Here is a 12,394-nt window from a genome sequence, read left to right on the forward strand (position 1 = left end):
GCATGGTAGACTGTATTGAAAGCTGAAGAAAGCTCGAGGATAGATAATGGTCACAAAGGATGTAATTTGTGATTTTTGACATGGGTTGTTTTAATACTGAGGACAACGAAAGCTGGAGTGGAGGGATTTGAACAGTTTGAGAGATGGGATGGAGTTGGATTGGACTGGTGGGTTTTTTTTTTGAGGGAGGTGATCATGGAAGTTTTGAAGAGGAGAGGTATGGCATCTGAGGAAAGGAAACTATTGATGATGTCAGCTAGCATGAGGGGCCAAGAAAAGAAGTTAACTTGTCAGGTTATTGAATGAGGAGAGGATCAAGGAAACATGCACAAGATGAACATGGTGAGGGCAGGGGGGGAAGACAGGCAAGAAACTAGAAAAAGAAACAAAATCCTCCTGATCAGAGTAGTGCTGCTTTGTGGGGCATACATAAGTTTGAAAACCACTGGGCTAGAGCCTTAGCAAGTTTAACCAACTTGGAGAAAGAACTCTGATGATCGTCAACTCAATGACAGGGACATAAGCTCTTTCGATACTTGGTATAGCCTTATCCTACCAGGGAGAAAGAAGAATTTCTCTTCCGAGTTGTGTTGGATACCTGAAAATAGAAGTCGAGTACAACTTTGAGGGTGGACCTTGCGATCATCCAATTTTTCCCCACACTGACATTTGGTTAGGAATGCAAAGAAATTGGTTGTCCTGCTCGGCAAATGTAGTTTTTAAAAAAAACCTAAAAATTCCACTTTTTCCATATTTAATAAAGTTTCCAGTTATAGTCCTATGTATATAGATAAAAGTAGAACAATGCTGCACACCCACAAAAGAAAAGGCTTCTTGTAAGAAAATGCTCAAAATCAGGGTAGTCAATTGGTGTTGGGTGATTGAATTATGTCTCAAACAGAAAAAGATAATGCTAACATTTAATTCTTTAACTCCTCCAGGATTATGATATCTTGTACAAATCTGGTGTTTGCAGCATCTTTGGCCCAGGTACCAGAATTCCAGTTGCAGCTATGCAGGTGCTTGCTGACATTGAGAGAAATTTAGTCAAGAGGCAACAATCGATGTGAATGTCATTGTGGCTGCTAATGAATACTTATATATTTTACAGATATGCTATGAAGCTTGTTTTCAGTGATGTCAATCAAAAATGACTTGAAATACATTTGCCTTCTGTACTTTCTGAGAAAGTTTGAAGTTTATCCATATACTGTAACTATTTGTATCTCAATAATTCACCTTTTGGGGTAAACTATGATCACGCATTGTAAGCTTTTATGAAGATTGTATAACAGCTATTGTGTAAATGGCATGCTGATACTTAAACACAAGTAATTTAAGCTAAATGCTTTATATTGATACATTTTTGGAATTCAGTCAAATGTTCATGTTTAACAATTATGAACAGTTGCAGCTTCATGTCCAGACAGATAAATAAAATTAAAGAAAATATTTAATTATTTTTGGGCTAAGTTTCTATTTCTACTTTGTGTGTTTTATAGCACCTGTAACATGGAATGACTTTCTAAGGTACTTCAGAGGCATGAGGAGAGATTAAGAGAAGTGACCAAAAGCTTGGTCAAAGAATTAGGTTTCAAGGAGGATCTTAAAGAAGGAGAGGGAATTCCACAGGGTAGGACTTGACAGAAGACATGGCTGCCCATGATTGGTGAGGAGTAAGGGCATGCACAAGAGACCAGTGTTAGACGAACAGGTTTGTTATAGTCTGAACTTTAACAGTGCTTCACAAGTTATGAACATTTTTTTCTGCATCCTCCATACACCACTGGAATATAGACTAGCTTAATAGGTCTGAGAAACTACATGCTGAGCAAGCACATGCCATTGGCATCTTGAGTTGTAGACAAGTAATACTGCACATGATCTCCTGTCAGTTTGTATAAAGTCCTGGGACCTGCATCATTGTCCCACTTTATTTTTTTCCCAGTTAGTATCTTTGCTTCTTATATCAGATCTCTCATTGCTAAAAGTTTGGGATAAAGTCTCCAACTACTCCACAGAAGATTAGAGCATTAAACAATCTACTATTAGTCTAACCTGTCTGGGCTTCTGTATTTCATTTTCAAGTTTCTCCAAGAACCTTCGGTTTCAGCATCAGGATCGAAAGTTGAAATTACTACATAATCCTTTCGGGGCAAGTATTTAAAAAATGAAAGAAAAAACTGGTCTTTATGAACGTTCTGCGGGGGAAAGAGACAGCCAGAAGTCGTGGTCCATGTGGATACCAACGACATAGGAAAGAAAAGGGAAGAGGTCCTGCGGATAAAGTTTCAGGAGCTAGGAAGGAAGTTAAAAAGCAGGACTTCAAAGGTAGTAAGCTCTGGATTACTCCCAGTGCCATACGCTAGTGACTACAGAAATAGGAAGCTAAGACAGGTTTATGTGTGGCTAGAAACATGGTGCAAGAGGGAAGGCTTCAGATTCTTGGGGCATTGGGACCAGTTCTGGGGCAGGAGGGACCTGTTCAACATGACTGGTTGCACCTCAACAGAGCTGGGACCAATGTCCTCACGGGTGGGGGTGGGGTTTAAACTAATTTGGCAGGGGGGGGTCGGCACCAGGACGTAGCATTAGAAAGGAGAAACATGGTGCACGAAGGATTGGGAGAGTCAAAGAGCATTAGAGTAAGAAATAGTACAGTATTAGGTGGGATCAGACTGAGAGAATACAAGAAGGTCTGAGAGGTTTAGCGTGCACGTGTGTAAATGCACGAAGCGTGGTAAATAAAGTTAGTGAGCTGCAGGCGCAAATAGCCACGTGGGAATATGATGTAGTGGCGATAGCGGAGAGCTGGCTCAAAAAAGGGCATATTTCTGGCTACAAGGTATTCAGGAAAGATAGGGAAGGAAAAAAGAGGGGGAGGGTGGCAGTATTGATTAAGGAGAATATTGCAGTGCTAGAGAGAGAATGCCCTTGGGTCAAGGACAGAATCTATTTGGTTAGAGTTAAGAAACAATAGAGGTGCCATTACACTACTGGGTGTATTCTATGGGCCAACTGGTGGGAAGGATATAGAGGAGCAAATTTGCAGGGAAATTACAGAGAGGTGCAAGAACTATACAGTAGTGAATGGGGGACTTCAACTATCCTAATAGAGACTGAGATAGTAATAGTGTAAAGGGCAAAGAGGGGGAGGAATTTCTGAAGTAAATTCAGCAGAACTTTCTTGATCAGTATGTTTCTGACCCAATAAGAAAAGGGGCATTGCTGGATCTGGTTCTGGGGGAATGAGGTAGGTTAAGTGGAGCAAGTATCAGTGGGGGAACAGTGATCATAGTATCATAAGGTTTAGATTAGTTATGGAAAAGGATAAGAAGCATTCTAGAGTAAAAATACTTAATTGGAGGAGGGCCAATTTCAGTGGGTTGAGAACGAATCTGGCCCGGGTAAATTGGAATCAAAGATTGACAGGCAAAACTGTAATTGAACAGTGGGCGGCCTTTAAAGAGATGGTTCAGGTACAGTCTAGGTACATTCCCACGAGGGGGAAGGGTAAGGCAACCAAAGCCAGTGCACCCTGGATGACGAAAGAGATAGCGGGTAAGATAAAGCAGAAAAACTTATGACCGATGTCAGGTTGATAATACAAGTGAGAACCAGGCTGAATATAGAAAGTATAGAGAAGTGAAAAAGGAAATAAATGGGGCAAAGAGTGAGTATGAGAATAGACCGGCAGCTAACATAAAAGGGAATCCAAAAGTCTTCTATAGGCATGTAAACGGGTAGTAAGAGGAGGAGTGGGGCCGATTATGGACCAAAAATGAGATCTACGCATGGAGGCAGAGGGCATGGCTGAGATACTAAATGCTGCCAAAATCACAGTAAAAGAGGAGGTAATTGAGATACTGGATGGGCTAAAAATTGATAGAGGAGGTACTAGAAAGGTTGGCTCTACTTAAAGTAGATATGTCACCCGGACCGGATGGGATGCATCCTAGGTTGCTGAGGGAAGTACGGGTGGAAATTGCAGAGGCGCTGGCCATAATCTTCCAATCCTCCTTAGATATGGGGGGTGGTGCCAGGGGACTGGAGACCTGTAAATGTTACAACTTTGTTCAAAAAAGGGTGTAAGGATAAACCCAGCAACTACAGGCCAGTTAGTTTAACCTCGGTGGTGGGGAAGCTTTTAGAAAGTCAGCACTGATTTGTTAAAAACAAATTGTGTTTAGCTAACTTGATTGTTTTTTGATGAGGTAACAGAGTGGGTTGATGAGGGTAATGCAGCTGATGTAGTGTATATGAACTTTCAAAAGGCGTTTGATAAAGTGCCACATAATAGCTTTGTCAGCAAAATTGAAGCCCATGGAATAAAAGGGGCAGAGACAGCATGGATACGAAATTGGCTAAGTGACAGGAAACAGAGTACTGGTGAACGGTTGTTTTTCAAACTGGAGGAAGATATGCAGTGGTGTTCCCCAGGAGTCGGTACCAGGACTACTGCTTTTTTTGATATAAATTATTGAGACTTGGGTGTACAGGGCACAATTTCAAAATTTGCAGATGACACAAAACTTGAGAAGGATAGTAATAGACTTCAAGAGGATATAGACAGGCTGGTGGAATGGGCAGACACGTGGTAGATGAAATTTAATGCAGAGAAGTGCGATGTGAAACATTTTGGCAAGAAGAATGAGGAGAGGCAATACAAACTAAATGGTATAATTCTAAGGGGGGGTGTATGTGTACAAATCTTTGAAGGTGGCAGGACAGGTTGAAAAAGCATACGGGATCCTGGGCTTTATAAATAGAGGCATAGAGTACAAAAACAAGGAAGTTATGTTGAACCTTTATAAAACACTAGTGTGGCCACAACTGGAGTATTGTGTTCAATTCTGGGCACCTCACTTTAGGAAGGATGTGAAGGCCTTAGAGAAGGTGCAGAAAAGATTTACTAGAATGGTTCTAGAGACGAGGGACTTCAGTCATGTGGATAGACTGGAGAAGCTGGGGTTGTTCTCCTTAGAGCAGAGAAGGTCAAGAGGAGATTTGATATGTGTTCAAAATCATGAAGGGTTTAGATAAAGTAAATAAAGAGAAACTGTTCCCATTGGTGGAAGGGTCAAGAACCAGAGGAGACAGATTTAAGGTGAATGGCAAAAGAAGCAAAGACGACATGAGGAAAAACCTTTTTAGGCAGCATATAATTATGATCTGGATTGTGCTGCCTGAAAAAGAGTGGTGGAAGCAGATTCAAAAAGGAATTGGGTAAATACTTGGAGAAAAAAATTGCAGGGCTACAAGAGCTGGGGAATGGGACTAACTGGATGGCTCTTACATAGAGCCAGCAGAGGCTCGATGGGCCGAATGGCCTCCTTCTGTGCTGTAGCCATTCTATGATTCAATGGCATATATCACCAGCAACCTAGCATAAAAAATGGTATGGCATAAATTGGAGATTAATGTTGGCTCAAATTCTGAGGCAAAGGGAAACTGTTCGAATAGGACGGACTTCACTGGACTTGTGTTGGTGAAATGGGGAAGATTTTACCTAGTAAGGGGAGGACGAACAGACTGAAAAGGGAAATAAGTGCTGAAACTAGAAAAGATAGAGGCCAGACGTTACAAACGAAGAAAGAACGTGCACTTTGAGGAAATCCTAAAGTGCTCCAAAAGCAATGAATTGCTTTGAAATGAGGTCACTGTTGTGTCGACAAATATGCAGTCATTTTGTGCACAGCACTGTCCTACAAACAGCAATGATGTCTGTTTTTGGTGATGTAGGATTAGGGAAGAAAGTTGGTCAGGACAATAGGAGAACATCTTGCTGTTTAAATAGTGTCAAGGAATCTTCAATGTCCAGCTGAACCACAGTAGGGTGGCACAGGAGGCTCAGTTTAACGTCTAATCCGAAGGACAGTACCTCTGACAACGCAGCGCTTCCTCAGAATTGCACTGAAGTGTCTGCCTAGTTTCATATGTTCCAGTCCTGTAGTTGAACTTAAACCCACGACTTCACTCCGAGGCAAAACTAAGTGAGCTGAGGAAGGGATGACGAATGGCAGTTTGAGTGCAGATAGTAATGCAAGAAAGTGGACAGATTATAAGGATGTGACAGAATGAAACGGTCTGGCTAAGGAATGGGGATAGTAAAGACGCCTCAAAATTCTGTACACGAATACCAGGAATCTTAAAAAAATAAAATGGAGGTTTACACTAATGAGGGAAACTACAATGTTATAAGTATTATGCATACTTGGCTAAATAATGTGTATGAAGGTTGCATTTAAAGAGATGTAAATTGCTCCACAGGAATAGAAAAGGTAAACCGGAAAGGATGTAGTTTTTTATGTGAAGACTCATTTACAATAGCTAGATTCAATCATAAAATCCTACAGCACAGAAGAAGGCCATTCGGGCCATTGTGCCTGTGCCGGCTTTTTGAAAGAACTATCCAATTAGCTCCCGCTCTTTTCCCATAGCCCTGCAAATTTTTCCTTTTCAAGTATATATCCAATTCTCTTTTTAAAGTTACTATTGAATCTGCTTCCACCATCCTTTTAGGCATTGCATTCCAGATCACAACACCCCAAAGCACAGCATCGGGGAATTGGGCCTAGAATGTATTTAAATTAGCTGGCCTTGTATTTCTAAAGAAATAAAGAACTTGCATTAATATAGCATTGTTCATGTCTTTAGGATGACCCAACGCATTTCATAGCCAATGTATTACTTTTGAAGTGTAGTTACTGTTACTCTGTAGGTGAATACAGCAGCCAATTTGCATGCAGCAAGGTCCCAAAGCAGTAATAAGATAAATGAGTTGATCTGTTTTTGGTGGTGTTAGTTGAGGGATAAATGTTGGGCAAGACACCAAGAGAGCTCTTCTTTAGATAGTGCCTTGATCTTTTGCATCCACCTGACCAGGTAGATAGGGCTTTAATTTAACATCTCATCTAAATTACAGCAATTCATTTCTAACAAGGCAGCCCCTCCCTCGGTACTGCACTGAAGTATCAGCCAAGATTATGCTCTCATGCTCGGTTGTGAGACTTGAAATCACAACCTGCTAACTCAGAGGCAAGAGTGTGACCAAGCCAAAATTATAGTGGTTACCCTAAAGGGGCAGCCAGTGCCCAACACACAGTAGTCCCAGCACTACACTGCGAGCAGCAAGTTATTGGTCCTGTAGTCTTTTGTGATTCAAAATAGGACTATTCATGAACTCACGGGTATCTTCTAGAAAGCTCTTATTGTAGGGATTACTCACTAATTTGGACAGTAGTCATATGAACTGGGACATGATCTCTCAATAGCAGGGACCTCCAGAAATTCATTGAAATTATATTAAGCCAAAAAAATCTTTTTAAATTGAAAATCTCCTAATCCTGCTAAAGTAAAGCAAACTTTTAATATTCTACTAGATTTATTACTCCTGGAGAGATTAACCTAAGCACTATGCACCTATACTATTTGAATGTAAGGAATCTTACAACACCAGGTTATAGTCCAACAATTTTATTTTAAAATCACAAGCTTTCGGAGATTATCTCCTTCGTCAGTTGAGTAGTGAATGAGAGGTTCTCAAATCGCATATCTTATATTAGGCTGGGACACCATCACACCAATCAAAGGTGTCGTTGGTGTTCAGACAGGTTAGCCACGGAAAACAGTAGGTCCCAGTATACTGAATACACAATGTGTCAAATTATACAGACAGAGAGAAAGAGACCCGAAAGGCAGAGAGAGAGAGAATTTCCAGTTGTATTAAAAACAGATAATTTTTTTTCCCCTGCTGGTGGGGTTACGTGTAGCGTGACATGAATCCAAGATCCCGGTTGAGGCCGTCCTCATGGGTTATCTGTTTTTAATACAACTGGAAATTCTCTCTCTCTCTGCCTTTCAGGTCTCTTTCTCTCTGTCTGTATAATTTGACACATTGTGTATTCAGTATACTGGGACCTACTGTTTTCCGTGGCTAACCTGTCTGAACACCAACGACACCTTTGATTGGTGTGATGGTGTCCCAGCCTAATATAAGATATGCGATTTGAGAACCTCTCATTCACTACTCACCTGACGAAGGAGATAATCTCCGAAAGCTTGTGATTTTAAAATAAAATTGTTGGACTATAACCTGGTGTTGTAAGATTCCTTACATTTGTCCACCCCAGTCCATCACCGGCATCTCCACATCATGGATACTATTTGAAGTGTGACCTTCGTTTTTTGGATGAGATGTTAAACCAAGGCCCTGTCTTCCCCCTCTCGGGTGGATGTAAAAGATCCCATGACATTATTTAAAGACAAGCAAAGGAGTTCGCTTAGTCTACTGCCCAATATTCATCCCTCAACCAACACCACTAAAAGCAGATTATCTGCTCATTTGCTGTTTTGTGGAACCTCGTTGTACACGTGATGTAGGGAAACATGGCAGCCAATATATCAGCAACTACACTTTAAAACTATTTCCTTGGCTATAAAGCACTTTGAGGCATACTAAGGTCATGAAAGACACAATTTAAATGCAAGTTCATTCTTTCTTAACGTCAGAGGAGCTATCAGTATAAGGACCCTCCACAAAGCCCTAGGGAGGCTCGATTTTGCCACCCTTCCTGGAATTATTTCAAAGAATTTGATATGTACACAGTATGACATTTAAATCATTACAGCCTATAAATAATAAATGTCTTGTTACAAAGTTACTACAAAATATTTGTATTAAATCTACCATTCAAACATGTTGATTTTAATGAAAAGATTTAAAGAGATAATATTAGTTTAAGATACATAATGAACTGCCCAGATTATATCAAGAGCAAGTGCAGTTTTTCATTACGTTACATACATCAAATGCATTACCAGAATCCTAAGAGATTCAGATCTATCATTAGGCAGCTGTCCAAAAATCCAATGTCACCTGTCCTGAAAGATAAGTGGAGGAAATATGAAAAAATGAGCAAGGAATAGATGAAACAAGTAATTAACAACTTGTGGAATATTAGTCATGGTTTGCTGATTACAAGAAATTGTAATTAATGGATACACACCTGAAACTTCAAAGCAGAATCCTTTTTTTCCTCTATTGAGGCTGTAGTTCGAGAAAAAGTACCTATTTATCATCCTTTATCTACCACCTTGTTGTCCGTATCAAGGAAACATATGAGGTTGGACATGGGACCGTGGTTTTCTGCTTGTATGTGTGCCAGCTCATTATTCCCTCCACTCATTCATTGTAATGGACAGGAAAGCGACTTGACAGCAGAAAACTCCTGTCTCACAAAATGATACTCTCTAAAAAGCATAATTGTTGCTATTAATGGCATACATGTCAATTAATGTTTGATATACATGTATACAGTATGCTGTGCAAAGGTTAAAATGGTAAGCAAAGGCTTAGTTCTCTGATAAAGAGGCAAGATATGAGGTTAAATTCAATACATCTGGTAATTTGTAGGCTAGAAAAAATGACCACGAAAGCTGATTGTTGTAGAAACTCACTGGTTCACTAATATCCTTTAGGGAAGGGAGTCTGCCGCTCCTACCCAGTCTGGCCAACATGTGGCTCCAGTTTCACACAGTGTGGTTGACTCTTAATGCTCTCACGGCAACTAGAAATGAGCAATAAATGCTACCTTTGCAGGTGTCGTCCACATCCCAAGAATTGGTTAAAAAAGGTTGCTATTAGTAAAACTAAAAAAAAGTGTTCAACACCAAATTCAAGCAAGCCATAGACCAAAGAGGTATGTGTTCTGTGAGATGATCGCATGTTTTAAGTGAAACCTTTGAAGTGAATCAGCACTAAAATCAGTGCAGGCAGATGTAGGGGCGTGAGATGCCTTGTCAAACGTAAGCTGTCAACTGTCAAGCATTCATTCAAGGACTCAGGAGGAGGTTCAAGTGCAGAGGAATGTTTGATCTTGATGAATTATGTGATAGTATTAAGAACCCTAACTAGGTTTGGTAACTCCAATTTAAAATCTTACCGATTCTTACTTCCAAAATATGTTAGTTCACATTTTTCTCTGTTGAATTGCAGCAGCCACCTATCTGCCTATCCTGCTAGCCGATCTATTCCATTTGATTTATCACACCTTCTCTTCTACCTTTTGAACCTTGGTCGCGTAATGCACTAAGGACCTTAGTTTCTCAATAATACAAAAATTACAATAACTGAAAATATCAAAAATACATTGACCACATTAATAATTTCAAGACCCATGAAAACAACAAGTACAAATTGCTATTGTGTATTAGTTTTATTAACTTTTGAAAAAGGTTTTGTGACATTAATGTATAACAACAAATTGTGGCAGTGTGAAATAATTAGTCCATTAAATAATGCATCTTACATACATACATTTAATTGACAGCAAAATAGACAATTAAATAACTTGCATGTTGCAATGTACGACTTGGATCAAATAGGTAGTCTACGTGGGAAAGCATTACCAATTACAAAGTGACCCAAAATGATTGTGCATTACACCATTAAAGATACACAATTAATATTTATTACAGCTGAATATCGTTTAATAGATTATCGTGTACCAAATATAGGTAACATTTATTACCCCAAATATTCAACAGTTAATTTGATGCAAAATAATTGATAGCAGTAACAAGAGATTCCCTCAGGCTTTGCTAATACCACTTATTTATTCCTGTTAATTAGTCAGTGGTTAATACACAATATAAATATAACTTAGTGCATTCTATTGACATAATCAAACTAGATTATAAAAGGAATATACATATATTCACAATATTGATCTATATTGTGCCAGATACTGAAAAAAGTACTTTCACAATAATAGTGTAGTTAGTCCTCACAAAATAATTAGGTAACAGTGAATGAGATGTGTGCTTGGTAGTCAGCACACAAGGAACAATTTTGGCCTGAAATGAAAATGCTAAAACTGATAGGTTCTTGAAAAATGCTTTAAAACTCATGGCAAATCTACACCTGTAAGATCATAACTGCCCTTAAATTATAGGTATGTGTATTTTGTTAATTTTTTTGATGTATTTCTTTTCCATTACGATTCCCTTGGTTTCACAAGAGCAGCTTGGCCTCGGAGCAAGGACGAGTTCTGAAGAGATGTAAAACTTTGTTTGCTGGAGGGTTACAGCAGTTCATGGCCAAAAGATTTTTAAAATATAACTACCTATGGTCTAATAGTGACAACAAACATACAGTGTCTGGATTTTGTCTAACTAGATAAATGTGTATTGAAGACAGAGGTGCACTCATGAACATTAACAACAGTCACTGTTCCACCATAATCATCACACTGTAGAATACGATTGATACTGTCCATAGAGTGAGGAAGAATGGGACCTGTGATCTCTAAACTGTAAGAGTCCATAGGACCAAGGCAACCTTGGACTTTTCCACAAGTATTAGCAACCTAGAAGAGGATGAAACAAAAAAAAAATCTATGATTTATAATTATGTTATATATTATATACTATATACAGATGCTGGAGTGTATTCAAAAGCATCAACACATAGGAGTTCACATGATGTTAAATCACAAGAATATAGCAGTGGAGGAAGTAAGGAAATAACTGTGAGCACTCGGTTTCTCGGCACTTGCTGTCCTCCCCACTCAGTCTCTGACCTCACGTTAAATAGGTTCGCTCAAAATCATCCTTTATTTCACCCCCCCCCCACCCCAGTTTCAAGGCAACAGCTGACAGAAAACAACTTTTCAGGTTCATACCCCACTGAAATTAAAGCATAGAATCATAGAAAGTTACGGCACAGAAGGAGGCCATTCAGCCCATCGTGACGGTGCCGGCCGAAAAAGAGCTATCCATCTTAATCCCACTTAATAAGAACATAAGAAATAGGAGCAGGAGTAGGCCAATCGGCCCCTCGAGCCTGCTCCGCCATTCAATAAGATCATGGCTGATCTGATCCTAACCTCAAATCTAAATTCATGTCCAATTTCCTGCCCGCTCCCCGTAACCCCTAATTCCCTTTACTTCTAGGAAACTGTCTATTTCTGTTTTAAATTTATTTAATGATGTAGCTTCCACAGCTTCCTGGGGCAGCAAATTCCACAGACCTACTACCCTCTGAGTGAAGAAGTTTCTCCTCATCTCAGTTTTGAAAGAGCAGCCCCTTATTCTAAGATTATGCCCCCTAGTTCTAGTTTCACCCATCCTTGGGAACATCCTTACCGCATCCGCACGATCAAGCCCCTTCACAATCTTATATGTTTCAATAAGATCGCCTCTCATTCTTCTGAACTCCAATGAGTAGAGTCCCAATCTACTCAACCTCTCCTCATATGTCCGCCCCCTCATCCCCGGGATTAACCGAGTGAACCTTCTTTGTACTGCTTCGAGAGCAAGTATGTCTTTTCTTAAGTATGGACACCAAAACTGTATGCAGTATTCCAGGTGCGGTCTCACCAATACCTTATAT

At 39.7% G+C, this 12,394-nt stretch overlaps 2 protein-coding genes across 2 annotated transcripts in view; one reads left to right on the plus strand and one right to left on the minus strand.

Moving 5' to 3' along the window:
• mmut (methylmalonyl CoA mutase) overlaps positions 1–1,462 on the plus strand; it is a 39,963-nt gene extending 38,501 nt beyond the window's left edge. Inside the window, exon 12 of the mRNA XM_067984473.1 lies at positions 942–1,462. Within this exon, the coding sequence (XP_067840574.1) occupies positions 942–1,070 (129 nt within the window). The 3' untranslated portion in view covers positions 1,071–1,462. The remainder of the gene's footprint in view (positions 1–941) is intronic.
• An 8,740-nt stretch (positions 1,463–10,202) lies between these two features.
• LOC137321801 (protein downstream neighbor of Son-like) overlaps positions 10,203–12,394 on the minus strand; it is a 39,944-nt gene continuing 37,752 nt past the window's right edge. The window contains exon 9 of the mRNA XM_067984475.1: positions 10,203–11,369. Coding sequence (XP_067840576.1) covers positions 11,172–11,369 — 198 coding nt within the window. The 3' untranslated portion in view covers positions 10,203–11,171. The remainder of the gene's footprint in view (positions 11,370–12,394) is intronic.

The sequence above is a fragment of the Heptranchias perlo genome, chromosome 5 (genome assembly GCF_035084215.1).
Source record: "Heptranchias perlo isolate sHepPer1 chromosome 5, sHepPer1.hap1, whole genome shotgun sequence".
NCBI classification, from domain to species: domain Eukaryota; kingdom Metazoa; phylum Chordata; class Chondrichthyes; order Hexanchiformes; family Hexanchidae; genus Heptranchias; species Heptranchias perlo.